General features: G+C 56.4%; 1 protein-coding gene and 1 long non-coding RNA gene across 4 annotated transcripts in view; one reads left to right on the top strand and one right to left on the bottom strand.

The window, feature by feature from the left end:
• Positions 1-23,735, bottom strand: part of TCERG1L (transcription elongation regulator 1 like) — a 193,625-nt gene that overhangs the window by 133,027 nt on the left and 36,863 nt on the right. For all 3 annotated transcript variants that reach the window (XM_027063419.2, XM_053206888.1, XM_053206887.1), the window contains exon 4: positions 20,018-20,197. In XM_027063419.2, coding sequence (XP_026919220.2) covers positions 20,018-20,197 — 180 coding nt within the window. The remainder of the gene's footprint in view (positions 1-20,017; positions 20,198-23,735) is intronic.
• On the top strand, positions 585-23,724 carry LOC128312560 (uncharacterized). Its single transcript, XR_008291999.1, has 2 exons — positions 585-922; positions 23,157-23,724. It is a non-coding gene; the product is annotated as an uncharacterized LOC128312560 (long non-coding RNA).

Below are 23,735 nucleotides of genomic sequence, written 5' to 3' on the forward strand. Positions count from 1 at the left end.
AAACATAACCAACTAACGCCCTTTCCCGAAACCGTCTCCACCCACTGCTCGCGAATTCCCAAGCCGATGGATGTCGGGGCGCAGACAAAGTCACGGCACCTCTCAGACGAGACGCAAATGGGCAGTTCCATGCCCCCACAGCACACGCAGCGATTGGCACATTTCCATCACCAGCAGCAGCCAACACGGCGGTCCTCAAACCTGCCTTGTGTCGGGCAGACGCAAAGTGTCTTGTGTGTAAATTCATTTCTATTAATTACTGTAAATTAAGTATTTATATACTTAAGTACGATTATGCATGAGCTGTAGCAAATCACATCTGTGCTCTCTTGCTCACCGTTGTCGAATTTTGCAACACGTGCACATAAACCAGCGTCATCTGACCTCATTCTCCTCCTGCCTGGGGACTCACTCCCTTAAACGACCTCAAGGGCCCACAGAACCCCCCTGGACGAGCCCCTGGGGCACAGACCCAAGCCTGTCACCTGAGGACAGGCAGGACTAAAACGTCATGTCACAAAGGGCTGTTAGCACGGGTCATCTGTGACACCCTCTCCCCACAGCGCATCCTTGGTCCCCCCATGTCTGTCCCCTTACTGTTTTCCAGACCCTCAGATCCACTTCTCACAGCCATTTCCCCCCGTCCCCCACCCCTACCCCATGCCCAGCATCACCGAGGTCACCCGGGCCCCTGTGTGACACTCACACACACGCACCCTCACGCCTGCACACGCACCCTACAGCTCACACTTACTGGCACCCACATCCTGGCACGTGTTTGCACACACACGTGAATCCAGGGTCCACAGCCTCAGCCGCATGCCCGCTCTGGGGTCCAGCAGCCGGATCGCTCTCCAGAAAGTGCCACAGGAAGCAGACATCATCCTGACCTGGCAAGCACTTTGGGGTGTCACCCGCAGCCGTGAGTGGGGAGGACCGTCCGTGGGAGGAGCCTGGGAGACAGAGCTCGCGTGTCAGTGAGGGCTGGGGGCCAGGGAGCCCTCGCTCTGGGCTGAGGACCCCTGACTCGCTGGGTGGGGACCTCATTCTGGCTCGAGATTTTCCCGACTGAGGAGTTTGCTACATGGGAGCAGCGTGAGCTGACAAGCGTCCCCGCCGGGGCCTCAGCTCCGCTCAGGCAGTGCCCGGCCCAGCAGTGAGGACAGGACCCTACACAGAGCACAGGGCAGCTCTTCGGGCTGGAGGGACATAAACAGCCACCGTGACAAACACAGGCCCTGCTCTCAAGGCAAAGCAGGGGCTCCCGGCGTCCACTCCTTCCGGGAGACATCAAAGGGCCTCCCGGAGGTTTTCGCCGGGACGGCCCCACTGCAAACAGAACCAGAACACCCGTCACCTTCCCGTGTCATCGCCGCAAGAAAAAGATTTACAAAATGATCCGACACACACGAGCCAAATAACGCAAACAGTTGTATATGCACTTGGGAAATTAATGGAATCGCTTTCAAAGTCATAGACGTACCAGTTACTAAAATGTGTCTGAGGACGTGCGCGTGATCACACGAGGTACCAGGTTCGCTTTCCGCGGGTCCCCCTCCACGACCATCCCGGCTTCACCTTGTACCAGGCCATGACTCGTGCCCCGAGGGCCTGGAGAGGAAGGGCCGCCCAGGATCCCCTCCCTGCGTTAACCACACAAGAACCCACACCTCAAAACCTGGCCTCCTCACCCAGACTCAGTACCTTCTCTTCCTGACCCCAGGCTCAGGGCTGCAGGGGCGTGCACTGCCTTTGAGTCCTCTCTCCTGCCCTCCTCCGTTCCCCATCCCCCCAGGCCCACGGGCCCTCGCCTGTACCCCATCCCCCATCCCAACTGCCTGATCCTGGGGAAAAGGCTGGAACCTCAAGACGACCAGGCCAATGCAGCAGGGCAGCGGAGGGACTGAGACCTGAGATCTTCCCTTGCAGGACCCGCGGACCCCGGGCCTCTGCGACGATGACGGCCACAGTCATGCAAATTTGCAAAGCTACCAGGAAAGAGCTGAAAATTACTTGGAAACATTCACATAGGAAATTACTGAAATTAGCCACTTTGACAGAGTGCTCCTGCACTCTCCCCAGGAGGGGTGTTTAACTGCTGGGCTCTGAAGTGGTTTTCACCCCAGAGAGATCCCGGCACAGGGCCGCACAGGGCCGTGAACCGCCCCCCTGCAGAGCTGCCCGTGGGGGCTGCAGAGGAAACGGGTGCCTGCACTGTTTGTTCTCCCATAAAGGGTTCATCAAGACACGGTTCACGTACCCTAAAACTCACCCACTTGAGTTGGACAAGTGGGTGGCCCTTACTAGATTCATGGAGTTGTTGAAACCACCAGTTTCAATCGGTTTCAGAACGCTGTCACCCCCGTACCCATTCGCAATCACTTCCAGCTTCCACACACCCTCCCCACCGTCCCTCTACCCTACAGGACCTGTAATCTTCTCCTTTCTGTCACTGGATTTCATGGTGGTTTGGGTTTGCATTTCCCGATGACTTGATGGTACCGAGCATCTCCTCATGTGCTCATTGGCCATCCGTATGTCTTTTTCTTCGGAGAAACATCTACTCAGATCCTCTGCTCATTTAGTCACTGGGTTCTTCATCTTGTATGTATACTTTCACAAGTAAGTGAATCTTCAACAAACTTGATAATTCTACAGTGCATGGAAAGGGACAGTTACATACGCAGAATCAATGCAGACTGGATGGTTTGTGCACATGCTGTCAGACCACAGGTTTCTTAGCACAGTCTCCAGATCCCCTCCAGGAGCGAGGGCACAACCTCAACGGCCATGAAACTCTAACACAAGGACGCCGTAAGCCTCCTGCCACCTGTCCCTTCAGCCACTGCCCATAACCTATCTTCCGTGTTTTACACCATAGATACTCTTTCCATTTCCCCCCCCAGATGCTGCATTGAGAAGAATGAGTACAATAAAAATGTGAGCTTGTTTGATAACATTACAAGGACATTTGGGCCCCGTCTGGGATCGGTTCAGTGTGAGGTGGTTATTAAGTATGCAACGGGGAACGTCACGTAGACATTTGGATGCACGAGTCGGGAAGTGGGGAATGGTCCAGCGTCCCAGGACAGAAATTTGGGGCAACAATGCAGACGTGCTAATTTAGCCCCGAAGCTGGATAATTTTATTGGAAGTTGCACCAGCACAGGTGCTTGTGTTGGAGAAGCCAAGTACGGGTCTAGAAGGTAGGAAACGATGACCCAGCTGGGGGAGCTTGGCATTTAACGGTGGTCAGTTGACAGGAGTAACACCAGGTATGGAGGCAGGGCATCCGGGAAGGTGGGATTAGCCCTGCACGCGGGACGGCCTGGGGGCACACTGGCAGAGCCATTTCAAGGAGAAAGTGATTAACTCTGCAAATGTAGATACCAAGCCAATAGCAGTAGGACTAAGTATTCACCACACCACTGAGATTTTGGAAAATCCAGGTCTTGGTTACCTAGTACAAGCAATTTCAGTGGAACCAATGTCTGCTTGGATTACGTTCAAAAGAAAATCAGAGTTGGGGCACCTGGGTGGCTCAGTCAGTTGAGCGTCCGACATCAGCTCAGGTCATGATCTCATGGTTCCTGAGTTCAAGCCCCCATCGGGCTCTGTGCTGACAGCCTGGAGCCTGGAGCCTGCTCAGGATTCTGTGTCTCCCTCTCTCTCTCTCTGTGCCTCCCTCGCTTGTGCTCTCTCTCTCTCAAAAGTAAATAAACACTAAAAAAAAAAATAAAAAATAAAATAAAATCAGAGAGAAAGAAGCTGAAACCAGCACACATATGCCACATATTTGGAGGAATGTTGTTTAAGACGAGAGGGAAGCAGGCTGATGCTACAGGAATTCGGGGTCCCGGGGTCTGCCTTCCCACGTCCACGCGGCCCAGGCACCCTGATGGATGGATGGTGCTCCCACAGGCTCCTGACGCTCAGGAAGATCACCGACGCCACTCTGGACTCCGTCTCCTGCACAAGCATCCCGCCGACCAGCCTGCTGAGTGAACCCCTCAGTCGGCGCAAAGTCGGGCCCCTGCCCACCCCCACCACCTGCTTGACCCAAGCCTCCAGCATGTTATTCATGTCATTGTCACAGCTCTCTGTTTGTCCAAAGTCACGTAAGTAACTTAATGACGACTCCACGGGACCAGTTAATTACTGCAAAGAACTGACAGGGCTGGGGCAAGAACGTTAAGTCACGGACACACTCACAGAGGCTGCACCTGGCGGCCATGGCCGTGTCCGCCCTGACCTCGGAGGCCGTCTGGCTCCTGCGTCTTGCTCCCCTGGATGCATGGACCCTACTTTGTGGACTCGTGGCCCCTTGGAGGCAGGGAGCCCCCTCAGGGTTGCCCCTACCCTGGCGTCCCTCTTCACCACTGAGCAAAGCTATGTCAGGGAGAGGAGTGCTGTGACCAAGCTCACAGAGCCCTTGAGACTCGGACCCCCGAGTCCCTTTTGTGCCGTTAGCCTTAGCATCACTAAGCTCTTCGGGCCAGGGGCCGAGCCTGGTTCCTGACCCGCCGTGGGCTAGTACCTAGCCCTGCTCTCCACGGTGATTATGCCCACAGGCTGCCCCGTCATTCAATGGACACTCACCGAATACCCATCATGGGCCGGATGGTTCCATGGGCTGAGCCAGCTGTGAAGTTGTAACACCCTCCACCCTGCATCCCATTTCTCTGTGTAACCATCATCTACAAGTCCACTCTGGCCCTGTGTCGTCTGGGCCAGTGTCACTGCCCACTTGTTCAAGAACAGTGGTCCCGAGGACAAAAGAAGCCTGGGGAGAGCCCTGAAGAATGGTCTAGAGTTGGAGGGCCCCCACCAACATCTCAACTCCTCGCGAACTAAGGGGATTCCTTTTACAACAACCACCATTTCAGGCGCCGCCCAGGCCCGGGCCCTGCCCCTGGCCAGAAAGGTCATAGTTCCAAGATGGCAGAAAGGTCTCTGTGTCTCCAGCTTGGAACCCTTACTAATTATGACCTCTAGAAACACCAGGCTTTATCCAAGCTTCATGTCACCAGCCTACCTTGTTCCCAGGGCACACACATTCCCCTGGGCCACCGGCCACACCTGCTGTGCCACCATATTCCCTGAGGGCGCAGCTCCCCCACACAGGCCGATGGCCGCTGCCTGCTCCCGCTAAGTCTCTCTCGGCCCTGGGCCTGTCAGGCTGAGGGTGGTCTCGGCCCAGGTGCAGGCCTGGAAGGAATGCCATGAAACTGGAGACGCCAGAACTGCCCTTTGACCAAACACAGGGGAGAGTCAATGGAAGGGAGCCTAGCGCCTTGGAGCCTTGAGGGGAACGCCCTGAAGAAGATGCTGGAACGTCCGCCCGAGTCCCCAGCAAGCCTGAGCCCCCGCGGCCAAGAGGAATTATACCCCACGGAGACGCCTCTGCACCCTGATACTCTCCTCCCCCTACGATGCTCGCACCACACCTGCATCCAGAGTCTGCTTCCGGGAGCACCGTCTGCTCTGGGCCAGCCCTCAGCGGGACTGGCTGGTGCCGAGAGGGGCCGGGTCCCGGTCTGCGAAGCAACTCCCCTGACTTAGGGCACCCGACTTAGCGTCCATACAGGGGGAAGACATCTCCTCTCTTTGCTCACAACTGCACACGTGGAGCCTAGCCTCGTGCTGGGAATACAGCAGGTGCCCAGAACTGGGGGGGGGGGGGGGGGGGGGGCGTAGGGCTGGTGGTTTATTGAGCAGGGAACAGAGCAGGTAATTCATTCAAGAAAGTGGAGATTTCCTGTCTACACTGTGCTGCTGAGGAACCACCTCCTCCGGCTGTCACTGCCGACCCAGCAGGTGCCACTTCCAGCTTCTAAAGAAAACGGGGCCAACGGAGCCTCCTGCTCACACGGTGCTTGAACCTGTGAGACCCCGACAGCGGCCTCCACCTGGCTGGCTACAGTCTAGTGTCTGCGAGCTCCTGGACAAGAATCATCCTTTCCAGGGAAGGGAAACACACACACACACACACACACACACACACACACACACACACTGGGTCCTTTCCAGCAACGAAACATGGGTACTACTGTAATTTCAGTTCTTTTTTAATTTTGATTTTAGAGACAGAAAGTGTGAGCAGGGGTGGGGCAGAGGGAGAGAGAGAGAACCCCAAGCAGTCTCTGTGCTCAGTGCAGAGCCTGACATAGGGCTCAATCCCATGACCCATGGATCGTGACCTGAGCTGGACTCGAGACTCGGATGCTCAACGACGCCCCCCGGGCACCCCTCGAGTTTCAGTCCTTGAAAAGCCTCAGACAGAACTTTTGGTCCCCCCGTATAAATTACCAAACCGTCTATGTCTCCACCGGAAACCGCAGAGCACTGCTTCACGCGGGCACGCTGGCCACTGTGGCTGCGGGGCTGGTGCACGCTGGGGGTGGGTTCAGAGAAGGCCGCACAGACCGCGTCCTCCTGCCCTTCCAGACCATCGCAGGACACCAGCTGTGTGCCCGGCACATGAGCGCCTGGGGACAGAAGGCAGTACTCCACCCTCACTTGCGGGATGGTTCAGACACTGGTCTTCGCCCCGTGAAGACGGCTATGCCTGCAGAAAGCGGTGTCCACCTGCCCAAATGCCCACGTGAACGCCGCACCCAGACCTGCTCCTGGGCCGGCAGAGCCTCCGGGAGAGGACAGGGCAGAGCGGCTCTACTATGTGCTTAACCATGAGGGCGAGCGGACCAGAGCAGGGGCCCCGCTGAGTCCACTGAGGACACATCCTGCCTCATGCCCGACGGGAAGCCGGTGGAGACCACGTGGCCCCCGAACGACCCTCTTAGAGACAGTCCAGCTAAAGCCACCGGCCCGGCCGGCTGCGCGGGCTTTCCTCCAGCGGCTGCACCGAGCATGATCGTGAGGACGTGGAGGGGAGCGGCGAGTGCTGAGAAGTGGGTGCACCTTTGCGCACACAGGCTAATCCCGCTTTGTCCCGCACTGCCTGCATGGAAAAAAGATGTGTCAACGGTTCTCAGAGGCCGAGGGATTATGGGCAATTTTAATTTTCTCATTTATGCTTCTTGACTATTCTCTAAGTGTTCTAAGTGAGCATTAACCACTTTAATAATTGGGGAAATCTATGAAGGATATAATGAAAAGGGCAACAACAGCCACAAAAAGATGCCTTCGGTTTTCCAGCAGCTAGACCGGAGGCCACTGTCACCAGGGCTCTGTCACAGCTATAAAGGGATGGACAAGCTGTGCTGACCCTGTGGGCGCATTTCTTGCTGTAACTGGAGTCAGAGGCGGGGCTGGGAGTGGTTGGGCCAAGGGAAAGGGGAGAAGGAGCTTGGCGGGGCGGAGGGAAAATTGAAATGTGAGGGACCGCTGCCCGGGTGATTGGGACGTGCCCTGCACACCGCCGCCCTGGGGGCTGAGTCCCGTGCCCCTAACGCTGGGCTGTGTGCAGGAGACACAGACGGACACGCCCTCAGAGCCCCCCTCTGACCCAGGGTTTGAGAGTCCGTGGACCGCACGGTGATGTGCCACATACTCCTTACAACTACTGACAGAGAGGATTCCCACAAGTTGTCGGCCCCCAGCATTAACCCTGGCCCAGTTTGCCCACAGGAGGTGGCAATCTTTTCGCTCCACGGCTCCTCTGGGCAGTGGGAAGTGACCGCACCCCGCAGCCCACCAGGACCAGGCCTGGCGCTTAGGGACCATGGCACTGAGGCTCCTCGTGCCATGAGCCCACAGTCACGGACTCGGCACGGACTTGGCCTGCTGGGGGGCTGGGTTTCGCGCCCTGGAATCTCTTCTACTTTCCCAGGTCCTGAGGAGACCCCACTCCCCACGCCCCGTCTCTGAGGGGCCCGGGCTCCACCCCTTTGAATGCTCACAACAGGCCTCTGGTGGCCCGTAGGTCCTTCCAACATCTGCTTGGTCCTTCCAACATCCCAGCAAGGGAGGGGGGTGCTGTTCTGCTCCCCCGATTCCCTCCCCACCGCCACAGTCTCACGCACACAACCTGCCTCTCTCTCCTCCCCATCCTCCCACCAAATCGTGTGAGGAAACTTTGGGTGGGTCTGCGTGAAGCAAGAGAGAGAGAAAGCAAAGGAGAAAGTGTCCCTGTCTTCACAGGCTCAGCCGGGGACAGCGGGTGGTGGCCACAGGCACATCCACCCCGGAGGCAGACAGCAGACTGGCTGGGGCTCCCAGAAAGGCAAGGCTGATCATTCTACAGCAAAGCCTGTTTTATTAAAGTGAATTCTATGCAGGCACAACAGAAATTTAAAAATCATGAGAGAGAGAGAGAAACAGAGAGAGAGAGAGAGAGAGAGAGAGAGGGAGGGAGAGAGGGAGAGAGAGACAGAAAGCCTGGGAATGCCTTATATCAGTAAATTTAAAAGTTTAGAAGAAATGATCAAATTCCAGGAAAGAAACATATTCCAAAACTGACTCTAGAAAACAAAGAAAACTTAGTCATGTGGTTAGAAAAAAATATCAAATTATTACTTAAAACTCTTCCAATAAAGAAAAATCAGAGGATCAAATAGATTCATAGGAGAATTCTGTCACCCTTCAAGAAACAAACCATTCCAGGGGCACCTGGGGGCTCAGTCGGTTGAGCATCCCACTTTGGCTCAGGTCATGATCTCACGGTCTGTGGGTTCGAGCCCCACTTCGGGCTCTGTGCTGACAGCTCAGAGCCTAGAGCTGCTTAGGATTCTGTGTCTCCCTCTCTTGCTCTCTGCCCCTTCCCCGCTTACACTCCGTCTCTGTGTCTCTCTCAAAAATAAAAGACATTAAAAAACAAGAAAGAAAGAAACCAATTACTTCCATCCTACATAAATTCTTCCAGAACGAAGAGAGAGAGAGAGAGAGAGAGAGAGAGAGAGAGAGAGAGAGAGAGCGCGAGCTTACTTACTCTCCGAGGCCAGGACAAGCCGGTCTCAAAGGGTCACACACTGACTGCAATCGCATGGAACCCATCACCACAGCTCAGAGGCCACCCAGGGACGGGCGGGGCAGCAGTGGAAGGGGCTGATAACGAGCTCAGGGGTTTCCGGGGGTGCAGACGTTCTGGAACCAGACGGCGGTGTTGGGGACCCAGCACGCGACCCATAAAGGACACCGAGGCGCACACTGCAAAGTGGCTGATGGTTAATTTCACGTGTGAAAACTCAATAAAACTGCACATCAGCCTCACTCATAAAGGAAGACAGACTTTCGGAAGTTGTCCGTGGGAGATGTTTCTGAGCAAGGACCCGGAGGTCTTCAATCCAGCACGAAGGAGCAGGGCTCCCAGGCCAGGGGCCGGGACGGCAGGAGCCCCCTCCTGCCCAAGGGGACGGCGGGGCCGCCCAGGTGCAGCAGACCAGGGAGGGACCTGGCGTGTGTCCTGTGGGCGCCACCAGCTGACCTGACCGCGGAAGAGAGCAGAAAGCTCTCTGGGACTGGGCTTCGTGGGGAGGGCTGGCTGACGGTCCGGACCCTTTGTCAGCCTCTTCTACAAGATGAGGGGCTGCTCCTCCCGGCTCCGCACCCACGCTCTCCCTTCACCCCCTTGAGGGGGGAGGGCCTCCCACCACAAGTAGCAAATGGTGACGCCGGGCAGCTTCCCGGCCGGTACAAAGGTCAGTCCCCGAGAGTGGGTTACACGGTCCTTCTCAGGCTCCGTGCCTGGAACTCTTTCTTATGTTGGATGGCACAGGAGATGTGCCAATTTCTGCGCAGCACAGAGCAAACGAGATGGCTTCTGAAGACCCCTGAGTGTCTGGAGAAAGAATCAGGAGCCCGTTCCCTGAGTAAAGCCGTGCGGGTGCCACGGCTCAGGGATCTGAGCAGACCAGAGACGTCGATGATGCCTTTAGGGGGAAATGCAACATAATGACCGGGCTGTTTCCTTCTCGGGGCAAGACTGTATTCCCAGGACGGATAACGGGAAAGGACCACGGTCTGTGCGTGTTGCACAAGCAGGGAAGGGGCCATTTTGTGAAGCGGTATAATCTTAACAATCCTGCCTAACTTGACCAGTGGAAGTCGCTGCGTCTCCTCCGGCTGCCGAGTCTCCTGCCTGGGAAAGACACCAAGCCGCTGCCGTGAGTGCACATGAGCGTCTGAGCCCGAGCGGGTGTGCAGGCAGCACCGGGGGAGCCCAGGTCTGGACTGGTGAGCCATCTGCTACCAGGCAAGGGACGGGAGAGGCAGGCACAGGATAAGAGTACGGGGCCTGGGAACGGTCTGGCAGCAGACAGGGCTCAAGGCAGGTGCCGCGGACGAGGTCGGCACTCCCCTGGACGTCCAGAAATGGGCTGGGGTGTGGATGGAGGGAGAGGAAAGGCCACAGAAAAGCAGGTGGGAAGCACAGCACTTAGACGTCAGGCTGCGGTTCTAACCCTGCGTGCCTGCTCTTCTCCGAGGGTCCCCCGTTGCCACAAAGGTGGTCCTGCAGCCCGTCCCTAGATGGGCCCCACTGCACGGGGGGGGGACACGGTGTCAGAAGGGCCTGGGACCCACATGGCTGCCAGCCCTTCCCCGCCGCCAGCTGGAGTGACAGACATCAGGGAAAGGACGAGGGTCCTGCCCGTGGGCGTCCGCCCGAGGGGAGGGGTGAGCCCCCAGCAGCTAGAGTGACGGTCTCAGCAGATAGGGTCCCAGCAGAGCGTGGCGCACGGCTCAGGGTGTCAGTCTGCTCTCTTCCCCCTCTGTCTCCCCTCTGGGTTCAGGCGAGAAGGGCTAAGGATTGAGCACCAAGTTGCACTTTGCTCCCCGGGGCACCCTGCCGGCCCACATGGCCTCGGGGAGAGCCACCGCCTTCTGTGTGTCAATCTCGTGACCGATGGCCCACGGGGGGTCCCCGATCAACTAGTTCACTGGGTGACAACGTCGACTAGCGCGTTACTCCCTCTGGATGGGTCTGCTGCAAAGCCCGCAGCGCCCGGCCGGATGGTCGGTGCAGCGACAATCCACTGGGGTCGGGAGGGACCGCACCGGGGGAGGAGGCTGCGGTCCGGCACTTCCTGATAGGCTGTTTGTGCGGCGGGTACGTGCCCGCAAGAACCTTTAAACCGTCACGCTGGCCCCCGAGGAACGCTCAGCACACAGCGGGTGGCTGGCCGCCGTGGGCGCACCCGCGAATGGCAGGACGGCCGACGGCCGAGTCCTGGGAACCGGGAACACCACACTGGGCGGGGAACGGGGTCTTGGGTCAGTCATGACCCAGTCCGAGCACTGCTTGTCCTCCCACTGCTTTGGGAGGCGGGAGGAAATCGAAGCAGGGCTCGCTCACGATCGCTCTGCGATGGGACCCCCGCCGCCCCCCCCCCCCCCCAGAGAGGGAGACTGCAAGGCCACTGGCCGACTTCCTGGGGGTAAGTAGCTCACACTCCCCATCGCCGGCCTTTATAGAACTTCAAGTACTGTCGGGGTGTCTCGACAGCACGCGTCCTTCCTGGCTTAGCAGTTTCCCAGGAGCACACTTCTCTCAGGACCTAGGACCATGCTGAGCCTGCAGACCGCCCGCCCTATGCTGGGGGACAGCGTGAGCTGGCCCTGCACTAGGAGTCAGTGCGAGCCCGGCCCTGCTCTGGGGGTCAGCGTGAGCCCGGCCCTGCACTGGGGGTCAGCGTGAGCCCGGCCCTGAGCAGGGGGTCAACGCGAGCCCGGCCCTGCGCTGGGGGACAGCGTGAGCACCACATCCCAGCTACTCCTGCCGCGGAGGGTGGAGGACCAGCCAGAGTTCTCCAGTTCGTTACGTCAGCGGGCTGACAGTCATCAGGGGCACGTCCCGGAGCCCCGCTCACCACTATCGCACATCCCTCAGGGCCGGGGATCCCAGCACACACGGACAGCGGCTTCACCGCCACAGGGCCCTCCCAGCGTCTACACAGACAGCCTGCGCCCTGGCCCCCAAGTCCAATGCCGTGGGTCAGCCTGTCCACACTGACGGCAAACCTTGACGCTTCTATCCCACCCTCCCCACACCTGCCCTTCCTGCCCCCCCCCCCCCCAGGATGACCCAGCCCTTCCTCCCTCTGCCGCTCCCGTGACCGCAGTCCCACTCAGGCCAGCCCGGGTCTCCACCACCCCTCTGCTCTCTCCAGATCCCACCCAAGCTCTGCCAGGCCGCCTCCCAGGCCAGGAGAAGGCACACACCTTGCGACAGCTGTTTTCCCACACTCGGAGGACTTCCTTCCTCCTTCCTTTCGCCTCAGTTTCTACTGTGTTCCAGATGGCTCAGGTTGCCAGAAATCCAGCTGCTGGAACGGCTACTATCAGGGTTTAATCAGGGGACGTGCGGATACTATGTGGTCACAAATGTGACCTACAATGAAAGTCGTAAGAGTGAGATGTTTCGTCTCATCCTCCTCAATGCTGTTCTCCTGGGACTTTCCAAATCCCTGAAATAATTATACTTGGTGCCCATACATTTCATGCAGAGTGTCTGTGTGGCCCTGGTATTATTTCCTCACCAAGTGGGTCTGTTTGAGAGTCGAGACCAAAGCAGCTCAGCCCAGAGACCCTTGTGGGTAGGTCCCTGGACCGGCCGCCTCCGAGGGCACGTCAGGGTACGATGCCCCTTCCCGAGCCCCCGAGCGGGCACCGCCCCCTGCCTCGGGTGGCCACTGGCCACGGATGCTACTTCCACGGTGCCGCTCTCCCAGATGCGATGGAAGGCCCTGGAAGGAACCCGACGCGAAGACAACACACTGGCTTGTGGCCACAGCCACCAGGCCTCCTTGGAGGAGGTTTTCCATTAAAGCAACAGCCGACATGTGGCTGTCGTCTCCCTCCTCTGGCTCAGACCAGCCCATTTTTCCCACAGTCCCTCCAGGGTCCCCTGTAAAGACAGAGCCCTTGCAAGATCACCAGGCCCACCAGAGGGTCTGTACCACGTACACCGCTGTGTGTGAGTGTGGCCTGGCCACCGTCCTCTGCCCGGGCTGGAGCCTCCCGGTGAAGGCCCCCGTGCAGACGGGGCCGGCCACAGGGCTGGATCCGGTTGACAGCCCCACCGCCGGAGTCCTGGTCACTGACTTTTAGCACAAAATGGCTCGATGGATCGCGGGGTGTGGATGTGGCTGCCGGGAAGGAGGGACTGACGGCTCCGGGACCGGGGCTGGGAGCTTGCGGCCCTGCCCTTCCCAGCACCGGGACGTAGGTGAGGCGGCCTGCACCAGCCCCCCACGCTGCCTCCCGGCTGTAAGGGTCAGGATGGGTTGCGTGGGGTCTAGGAGCCTTTTCAGGGTGAAAGTCTGGGGTTTCAGGAAACTCAGATCTGACAAGAATGTAGCGACTGAGGCACGGCCTCTGCTTCGAAGTCCTTCACCACTAATGCTGAGCTGATGAGCGATGTCAGGAGCACTTCTCTGGCCCAAACGGTGCTGAGAAAGCCCGCAGCGTGGAGAAGTCTCCCCGTGTCACGACCCTGTGGGGGAGGCCTGGGCCGGGCGGGGTGGGGCACGGGGTGAACCCCGTCAGAGCGGACTGTCACCTCTCCGGAACAACATGCTGTTACTGGGTGTACCGCGTGCAGCAAAGACGGAGACAGCTCCGCCCTGAGCACTGGCCTTGGTTCTAGACTCACAGTGAATAATTCACGCAAAGCCCCCGCCCTTCTGGATCCGACACTCAGGGTTGGAGGGTGGAGAGAAAACAAGCCAGAAACAGACATTACAGATAATTCTGGATGATGAGAAATGCTACAAACACTGCAGAATGGGGTACCGGGGGTCTCAGACCTGAGGCCTGAATGACAGAGGAACAACCAGCCATGTGTAGAAGACATTGAAGGCAGAGGGAGTGGCCAGTGCAAAGGCCCTGAGGCAGGGCGGGAAAATGAGGACTGGCACAAGTGGCAGCCAAAGCACAGGCCAGGATCACAAAGGGTGGGTTCCAGAGACTCCAGATAGCTGTCTGGAGTTTGCTCCAAGCTTCTGGAGACAACCCTCCTGGGAGTCTCAGGCAGGGGAGGCTTGATCTGGCACATATTTCTGAGAAGCCACCTGAGGCTCCCGCGTGGAAAACAGCTTATACCAAAGGGCGCGTTGGGAGCAGAGACTGTGTGAAGCAGCCACAGTCTGAAGGTGGTGCTGGCCCAAACGCAGAAGGCGGTCTTGGGCACGGGCTTCAGGAGGGGCAACGGCGGATGGGCTGGACGTGAGGGGTCAGGCAAAGGGAGGAGCCAAGCAGGCTTAACCAGAACCCAGCAGGAGGAACACATTCTCGAGTTCGGTTTTGTTTTATGAGCAGGCCCATGGGTCGGGAATCAATACTTCCTTCATAGGAAAATGCAGTTTGAGACATCCATCAGAAAGTGCAGGTGCCCAGTAGGAAAGCAGATCCGTCAACGCTGAGGTCAAGGGAGGAATGGGCCCTGGAGACAAGGCTGCGTGAGTTACTATCCCCGAGAGGGTTTGGGACGCCAGAGAGGCCGTCTGGCACCCTGCAGAGCCCTGTGCACAGCGCCCCGCCCCCTAGGAACACCAGCAGGGGAGGAAAGTGCTTCCAGAAGGCGAGAGAAGGCCACTGTGCTTGGCATTTCAGAAAACAGCCCAGACGCCCACCAGCAGCGGGACACCGGACGCATTACGCGGATTCCCACAAACGACGGAAGGCTTTACCTAAGGGACGCGATTGCATTACAAGCACATGCATCCTGGTATGACTGAAACAAACAAACAAACAACAACAAAACCGTCATTTTGAGCAAAAAAGGCAATCACAGAAGAACGCGTGAATTATGGTATTTATGTAAAATTCAAAAAAGCCTAAATTACACGACACACGTTTAGAGATAACACATACACAGGAAGCACGTTTCTAAAAACGTCAAAGCAACGACTGGCACACAGTCCAGAGTACTCGCCCCGGGGCAGTCAGGAGTCGAGGCTCCGGGGCACAGGGGTACGGAAACGTCTACGTTCTCAGGCTCAGAGGGAGGTATTTGCGGGTGCTACTGTGTCGGCGTTCTTTCCGTGTGGCATAAACACACACGTGCTTTTGTATGTGCGATGGATCTCCAATTTTTCCTTTCAAACCGAGAGTGAACTTGAGCTAACAGAGCTGAAGGGTCAGGCATTTCTCAGGGTGGGTGGCAGGATGGGACCAGCCCCGGGGCGAAAACAGGCCAGGGGAGGACCTTCTCCAGAGCACACGCACTCGGGAGGACGCTGTTTGAGAGTTAAGGCCGAAGCAGCTTAGCCCAGAGACCCTTGCGGGTGGGTCCCTGGACCGGCCGCCTCCCTCTCTAGGGCACCTCAGGGTTCTAGGTCCCTTCCCGAGCCCTCGAGCAGGTGCCGCCCCCCTGCCTCCGATGGCCACTGGCCACGGATGCTGCTTCAACGGTGCCATTCTCCCAGATACAGTGGGAAGGCCCAGGAAGGAACCGATGCAAAGGCGACATGCCCGTGCTACGGTTTGTGGCCACAGCAACCAGGTCCTCTAGACCCCCAGGCCCTCCGGGCCCCCGCCGTGGGACGTCCTTTCAAGGAAAATCTGCACTTTATGTGTGCAAAGCTCATGTTGCCAACTTGGCCATTTGTAGCTGGAACCCTTGACCTGAGTTCACCGTGGATAGCACACTACACACAAAGCCTTTTTGTTTGTTTAAATCCAATACCTTTTCTGCTAAAAGCATCTCGATCCCTGTATCACAAACACGTATGTCTTTCTCACAGAAGCCAATGAGTCCCAGGCACTTTGGGGTGTAAGCAATTTCGTCGTGACGGTATTTCTGTCTCTGAAAGTCTCTAAAATGTTGATAGGTGTCATGACGTTTTTGATTACAGTGAAGGAGGAAACGATGCCTGGATGAAACAAGAAAAGGCTTCCTCCCCAGTCGCCAGGTCATTGTCATGAACCTATTTTAGCACCTGCACATGCCGCTAACGAGGGGAGCCACGGCCCCATGAAAGGCGGCGTGGCGGCTTTTCCTGGCTTGTCGCAGAGCTCGGGCGGAGCGTTTCTGATAGAAGAAAGAACAGTCACTTCCCAGCTGCTGTGTGGCAGGACAAAATGTGAAATTTAAACCACTAAATAGTTCTGGAAGCAAAAGAACAGGTGGTAAATGGTCTGCAAGGCAGATGGTGCTTTTTAATCGTTGTGTTCGATCGTCATCCGCTCGGCTAGCGACCGTAGCTATCACTCATATTTTACCTTTCTCACTCGAATGCTTGCAAAATGGTGGCAAAGGTTTAAAAATAACTACCGTCATTCATAAAAAAAAAAAAAAAAAGTATCAGTTCATTTATTTCCTCAAATAGGGACACCAGTGGAGCCCGGCTGCACCGTGGCCCCACGTGGCCGGAGGACAGAGGCTCCAGGCAGGTTGGGGGGGGGGGGGGACTGGAGCCCCGGGGGCCGGGACAGCAGCCCTCCACTGGGTGCCTCATCCTCCCCAGAAACCCCAGGGTCTCCATAAATGGAACACAAGGTACATCTTTCCCCTACGCTCTAACACATAAAGGCCAGTACGAATGGAGGGAGGCAAGCTGCATTCAGCTGCAAGCCCACAGAGAGGCGACCGAGGACGCCCGCCTCTGCTGGCCCTCCAGCTGCCACACGCCCTCATCCAGGGGCCCCGCGCTGCCAGCATCGGGGACGGGACAGTCGTGTCTCCAGGCCGCCTTCCCCGCCCCGTGAGTCACCCGTGACTTGGGAGCACCTGTGTGAGAAGCAGCCGATGGCGTGGCTGACAGAACTGGGTATTCAAGGTGCCCACGTGCGGTCTGCAGGATGGTCGCCCACGTCGGGAAGCCGCCAAAGGATGCGGTGCCCAGAGCCACGGGTTCAGCAGACGCAGGTGGGGCCAGGAGGGGAGGACTTACAGGCCAGGGAGGGGGACAGACGAGTGACAGACGCCAGCGCACGGCCCGGGAGATTCCCGAGGAGTGCGCGGGCCCTGCGAAGAGCCACGGCCAGGACCCACTGAGCCGCGCGAGCAGGCAGCGGTCTGGAAGGAAACAGCCGTTTGTGACTGGGGAGGAACAGCGCGTGGGGCTTTTCAAATACGGTGTCTCCCTCGAAACGTTAAACCACGTAAAAGGCACTTAACCAAGTGCGGCTCTTACGGCTGATCGTCTTTCCAGCCACAGCCTGTTTCCTTCAGGCTCCTTCAGTTACTAGGTGCCTGACTCTCCCAGGGGAGCCTAGTCACATGCTAGTGCAGGTTTTCACGCTTCGTCAAGTGCGGTTCTAGAATATAATCCAGGGTTTCCCAGCAGAAGCACTACCACCTTGGGCCGGACACTTCCGTATCATGGGGCTGCCCCGGGGGTTGTGGGGTGGGGAGTGTCCCTGGCCTCTGCCCCCAGACCCAGGAGCACCCCCCCCAGACTTATGGTGACCAAAATCTGTCAAACCCCATACCTACCTCCAGGTGAGAACAGAAAGCTAACCCCTGTAGGGCCCCTAAGGCTCTCTGGCTTTCACGACCGAGCCAAGAGCATAGCTAAAGTAGTCTAGCTTATTTACCGGATGGGAATGCTGTGAATAAAAACAAGGTTATTCATCTGCAGATGAAGGAAAATTCACCCGCTTTTATGAAATCAGCTTCAATATGGAGCACACTTCACAGACAGGTGCGTCTGCCTTCGTCTGTGAAATCTGCTTTGCTGGGGTCGCTGCTCTGTCTCCGCCCCGCTGGCCCCACCCAGACCTGACGGGACACCTCCTCCTCCTCCCCCCCCCCGTCCCCCCCACCCCGTCACCTGTGTCAGGGGTGTTGGGAATGTCCCAGCTGGCCGCCTGAGCCTGCACCAAGAACGTCCCTCAACCTCACTGAACCTCACCGTACGGAGTTCCTGACTGTGGTTAAGACGAGTTCTGAGGGCCGAACCGCTCAGGTGCCTCTAAGCTGCGTTTCCCAGAAGGCGTTCAGGGAAATTCTGGAAAGGCTTCACCCCAGCTATGGCCAGTGTCGCTCACTGACGTCAAGGGGACACCGCCAGCTCAACACTGCTAGGTGGTGTTAGCGCGCCAGCACCCTGCTTTCCAGGGCGCCCAGGGAGGCCCACGCCCACGCTGGCTCCAGGGAGGGGCACAGAGCTCCGCAGTCACCCAGCGGTGCACAGAGCTGGGTGTCATGCGTCCGGACCAGCCCCTGACTGTATTTCATTCCCCCACCCCCGGCCCCTCTGCGTCAGCGTGAGGTTTGGGGGTCAATGCCACGGGCCGTTTGAGAAGCCATCTCTGGAGTGCCGCCCCTCCCTCCCGCTTTCCGACGGCACATGTTGGCAGTTACGTACAAGACAATGTCGCCGCTGGTCTCCTGACTGAATACGCGTTACAGCAAATTTGATTACGGGGCCTTATAAAATGCAAAGACAGAAAGACGCCTAATTATTATGTCACTTTATGAATCATAGGAGGCATGGAAAGTGAAGCCACCCAGGGGCACGTGGGTTTTGGTTCCGAGATTAATTTTCTCAGAAAATACAAAGTCACGCTTAATGAATGCCAATGGACTGATGGATTTTAACTGAAATCTTGACACAACTGTAAATTATGTTCCACACAAGAGATTATTTATGTGTTTTATTTATTCTCCCCATCACACCCTCAATGCGTGTTCACTAACAGCCTAAAATAAGATTTTGTTCTTGAGAGTACAATGTCCCACCGACCAACTAATTTATCAAGCCGGTAGGGAAATACGGGCTCCAAAGGTCTAGTAAAAAGACGACATTAGACTTATCAAAACCAATGTCAGCAAACCAAAATGGGAAAAGAACGAAACTAGGTTTTCCTGTTTCTACCATGAACTTGGATGCGTGTGTGTGTGTGTCTCACAATCTAGTGATGCTTCGTATTAGCAATAACCTAGCAATTGATGATATTAATGCTAAAATTAGAATTCTAGCAGAGAATTAATATCAGAACCCATAGAATATTTTTTTAACTTTTTTTAAGAGAGAGAGAGAGCAGAAGCAGAGGAGGGGCAGAGACAGAGGGAGAGAGAGAGAGAGAGAGAGAGAGAGAGAGAGAGAGAGAGAGAATATCCCAAGCAGGCTCCACACTGTCAGCTCAGAGCCTGACACGGGGCTCAAACCCATGAACCGTGAGATCATGACCTGAGCCGAAATCAAGAGTCAGACGCTCAACCGACTGAGCCACCCACGCGCCCACCATTTTTACCCAGGTCTTATCGCGTGCAAACCCAACACTGGACTAGCAGTACCAGCTCTCAAGATTGAGTCCTTCCTAAAAGTCCTTCCGAATCAATGTTGTTCTTGCCACATTTAAGGGAAGGACCTGAGCCCGCGTCCACAGGTGGCTTGGACACACGGCCCGCTGGTCACCGTTAACGGACACACCTATAGCTGTGACCACACACGGACAACGGAGCTGCAGCCAGCCCAGGACCCGGAGCCCTCCGTCTCCCTCCCGAGCCCCTCAACACGCACCTGGGTTCCACCGGGGATGGTGGAGTGCCTACCAGCCCCACATCTGCCTCGAAGACCTTCCGGAAGAAGCGCGCAGCCACGGTTAAGGAACCCAAGACCCTTCACGGCCACGCACGCCTCACAGTCAGCCCTGCGCCACGGGGACCGCCCAAGCCCCCCACCCCTGTGCTCAGAATGAGCCCAGCCAGCAGGCCCGGGGGAGGGCGTGGCCAGCACTGCGCGTCTCTGTGTGTCACAGACTCGGGCTCTTAGCTAGTTTCCGGCGTGCCGTCTTCGCTTCCTCCCGAGCCCCGTGCACCAAAACTGAAAACCTCCGGGGATCCTGACACTCTGAGTCACTACACTACTCCCCAGAGACCCTTGGTAAAGGGAAGCCTCGTCTGTCCAGACGGAGACTTCGAGCTAGGCTTTACGGCAAAAAAAGCCCCGCTTGGCCTAGCAAGAGCTTCTTCGAAGGAACCAGGGTCCATCTGTGCAATCTGACGACGAGCAGCACCCGTACGACCACTACCGACTGTCCCTGCCTGGGGGGCCGCGGGCATGGGAGTCCAGGGCTCTGCGGCCGGAGGCAGGCGGCTCCTGCCAGCTCCCCACACCGTGAGCTCTGGACCGGCTCCAGGCGCCGAGCGCCCGTGCTCTGTGCTTACCGGAGAAGGGGGCGGTCCGCAGGGGTATTTTGATGGGGGCCAACGTCAGGAAGTGGCAGGGCTGTGTGCTGGGGGGGGACGGGCCCCCAAGTCCCTCGGGCTCCACAGACAGCACGGCGGCGGCGGCGATGGCAATGGCGGGGCTGCTGCCGACGGGCTTGAGGCTGTCGGGACCACCACCTGCAGAAGAGGGACAGGGAGGTCAGCCCGGGGGTGCCCGGTGGCCGCCAGAGAGAGGCACCGCCTCATCGGGCCACACTCGAGTGCCCGGAGAACACGAGCAGCCCACACCCCGTTCTCGGAAGCCGATACCCCAGAAACACACGGGATGGTCCCCAACCTGTCACAACGTCGACTGGGCACAGAGCACACGCACGCTGCCGTGCGACGTTCAGAGGCACAAAGTCCAGTCACCAGGGGACGTGCGTGCCCTGGAGAGAAGTGGCTTTGCTGCAGTGCGTGCGCGTGGCACACACAACCGGGGCTCCTGGCGACAAGGTCACAGTGACTCGGAGCCGCGAGAGGGCCCGGGAGGGGCACGGAAAGGCGGGCGGCGGGCCCGGAGCGGGACGCAGCTGTGGGTCGGCGTGGGGAGGCTCAGCTGCTCCCCGAGGCTGCCACCTGCCCAGCCTCTGCGGCGGAGAAACTCGATACCCCCGTCAGCCTGGATGGCTCCTCATGAGGGGTCGGGCCCCAAACCTGGAATTCAGGCCGTCTGTTGTCTGTCCTGACATAAGTGGGAAACTGTGACAGTTTGCTTCTGTCTGTGCCTTTCCTGTAAAGTTTTATTTATCATTTATTTATTTATTTTTATTTTTACATTTACATCCAAGTTAGTTAGCATCTAGTGCAATAATGGTTTCAGGAGGAGATTCCAGTGATTCATCCCCTACACACAACACCCAGTGCTCATCACAACAAGTGTCCTCCCTGATGCCCCTTCCCCCATGTAGCCCATCCCCCCACCCACCACCCTCCAGCAACCCTGTTTGTTCTCTGTATTTAAGAGTCTCTTTGTTTTGTCCCCCTCCCTGTTTTTATGTTATTTTTACTTCCCTTCCCCTATGCTCATCTGTTTTGTTTCTGTGAAGTCTTTTAGTCCCTAAAATAATTGTGGTTTCTAAGAAATATTCTGCAGCTACCAGCTTACATTGATGGTTCCAGTTCTGGAAAGCAGTTTGGAAACATGTTTTTAAAATGTTAATATGGATCACAACTTTTGATCTAATGTTTCCCTTCCTATAATCCGCCCACATATCCAACGTCTTCAGATAAAGGTTTGTAGTGAGAAATTAGAAATACCAGCAAAGGGCAGGTGGTTGTATAAACAACGGTGCATCCACTCAGTGAGACACTGAACGGCCAGTAGAATCACACAAGGAGAAACACTCAGTGCCACAGGGGACGACCCACAACATGCTCAGTAAATAAAGCAAATTACAAAATCATTTCTATTTCTACACCATTCAGTCAACAAATCTATATTTGGTTGACTAGATGCCAAGCATATTCTAGCTCTTAGGGATGGAGCAGTGAACCAAACAGATAGAAGACCTGCCCTCAGGGACCACACCTCCCAGGTAGGGACAATACACGGAATACGCTTTCCTTGTTTATTTGCTTTGTGTTACAGGTTGATGGGCACAATGCCGAAAAGTAAAGCAGGGAGAAAGGATTGGGAATTGGTAGGTGGGTTTCATCTTCACACGGCGTTGTCAGGAAGGTCTGCCCTGGGACGGGAACCCGTAGGTGACAGCCTGCAGGAGGCAAGAGGGGACAAGCAGGCCAGGGAGAGGCGAGGATGTGCGAAGGCCCTGAGGCAGGCGCCTAGCCATTGTGTTCCAGAAGCCGCAAGGTGATCAGGGAGGTGCGGCGGAGGGGCAGAGATGAGAAAATGTGAGTGGGGGTGGGGCGTGGGGGTTGGAGCGTCAATGACGGGAGGGCATGATGTGGAGTGAGGGGAATGCGCTGACTCCCATTTTAATGCATCGTCCCGGCTGCTTCGTTGGCAACAGACAGAAGAGGGCAAGCTCGGTTCTGGCTGCCCTCAGCCAGACCCTCCTGAGTCTGTCTTCGTTTCTGTCTTTCCGTATTTTTCACATTCCCTTTGACGGGCATATACAAGTTTTACAGATTTAGTTTTTATAGAGTAGTTTCAAGTTTATGGAAAACTTGAGCAGCAAGTACGGGGAGTTCACACATATCCCACTGCACCCAGCTTCCCTATCACCCCGTCTTCTGCTAGCTGCTGCACCTGCTGCCACTGAGGAGCCAACACCAATACACTGTCATGAAGGAAAGCCCCTGGTTTAGAGCAGGTTCACTGTTTGTGCTGCACACGTGCGAGTCATAACGTCATGTGCTCACCTCCACCCTGTCGCACAGAAGGGTCTCACTGCCCTAAAATCCTGTGCTCTGCCTGCTCATCCCTCCTCCCACCCCACCCCTCAAGACCACAGATCATCTTACTGTCTGTGTACTTTTGCCTTTTCCAGAATGTCTTATATTTGGAACCACACGTTATGTAGCCTTTTTAGACTGGCTTTGTCCACGTATCGACGTATCTTTGACGTCTGTCTTTTCATGGCCAAGGTAGCTCCCTTCCTCTTATCACTGGACCACATTCCACTGTTTGCAAGGACCACAGGTTACTTATCCATCACCTGCTGAAGGACATCTTGGTGGCTTCCAAGTGTTCACAATTATGAATAAAACAGCTATAAACATGTGTGAGAACGCGAGTTCTCTATTTGGGCAAATACCAAGGAGTGCGCCCGCTGGACCGTGCAGTACGACAACATGTAGCTCTGTAAGAAACCGCCAGACGGCCTCTCAAAGTGGCTGCACCATTTTGCATCTCCAGCAGCAGCGAACGAGAGCTCCTATCGCTGCTCATGCTCGCGGGCCTTTGCTGTCCGTGTTCTTCTGGATCTTGGCCGTTCTGACAAGGGTGTCGTGGTATGTCCTCATTGCCATGTATGGAGTTACAGAAAAAAACCAAAAAACCACTGTCCTGAATATATGATCTTACTTGATGGTAAAAGCCCATTATAGAAACTTTATAAGATGGAGTGAATAAGCGTATCAAAATGTCCCCACGGCCTCCCCAGCTGAGCACCGCTGGTCTTCTGTTTCGCAGGAATCAGCAGCTTCCTGGCCACGTGGTCCGGCCACCGTCACAGCGCAAGCACAGCTTTGTCGCGAGCTTTACAAAATGAACACTTCCCCTACCATCAAATGGCTCACCCACGTCCAATTAGTAACCGGGGTCTTGTCTTCCAGGTACTAGGCCTGACACTCGAATTTGCCGTATTCACTACTATCCCCCGTCCTAACAGGCATTCCCTCCTGTAAAGAAACATGACATAAACGACTGTTTGCCAAAAAAGTTCATTTCTGCATATATTGTTCTAGGACAGATGTTCAGGGTCAAAACAGTGTATTTTTGGGTGCATGTATCACTTTAATGAGGTGGTCGACTTTTGTGGAAGTCGACACACCGCGGAGGCCTCTGCAAATGTTTCTTATTAAGTGTGGCCTCTCTCCCTCGGGATCTATACATTGAGATGCTCTCACCAGAGGTGTTTAACCACCTATTTGCGCTGCTCAGAGACAGACCTGCCGGTGTAACTCAGCACCAAGTTCCATGGCCTCGGGGACGTGTTGCCTGGCGAATCTGTCTAATAAACTCAACCTGTTCTTTACAATGAGGATGACC

The sequence above is a fragment of the Acinonyx jubatus genome, chromosome D2, assembly GCF_027475565.1.
Source record: "Acinonyx jubatus isolate Ajub_Pintada_27869175 chromosome D2, VMU_Ajub_asm_v1.0, whole genome shotgun sequence".
In the NCBI taxonomy this organism is placed as follows: Eukaryota; Metazoa; Chordata; class Mammalia; order Carnivora; family Felidae; genus Acinonyx; species Acinonyx jubatus.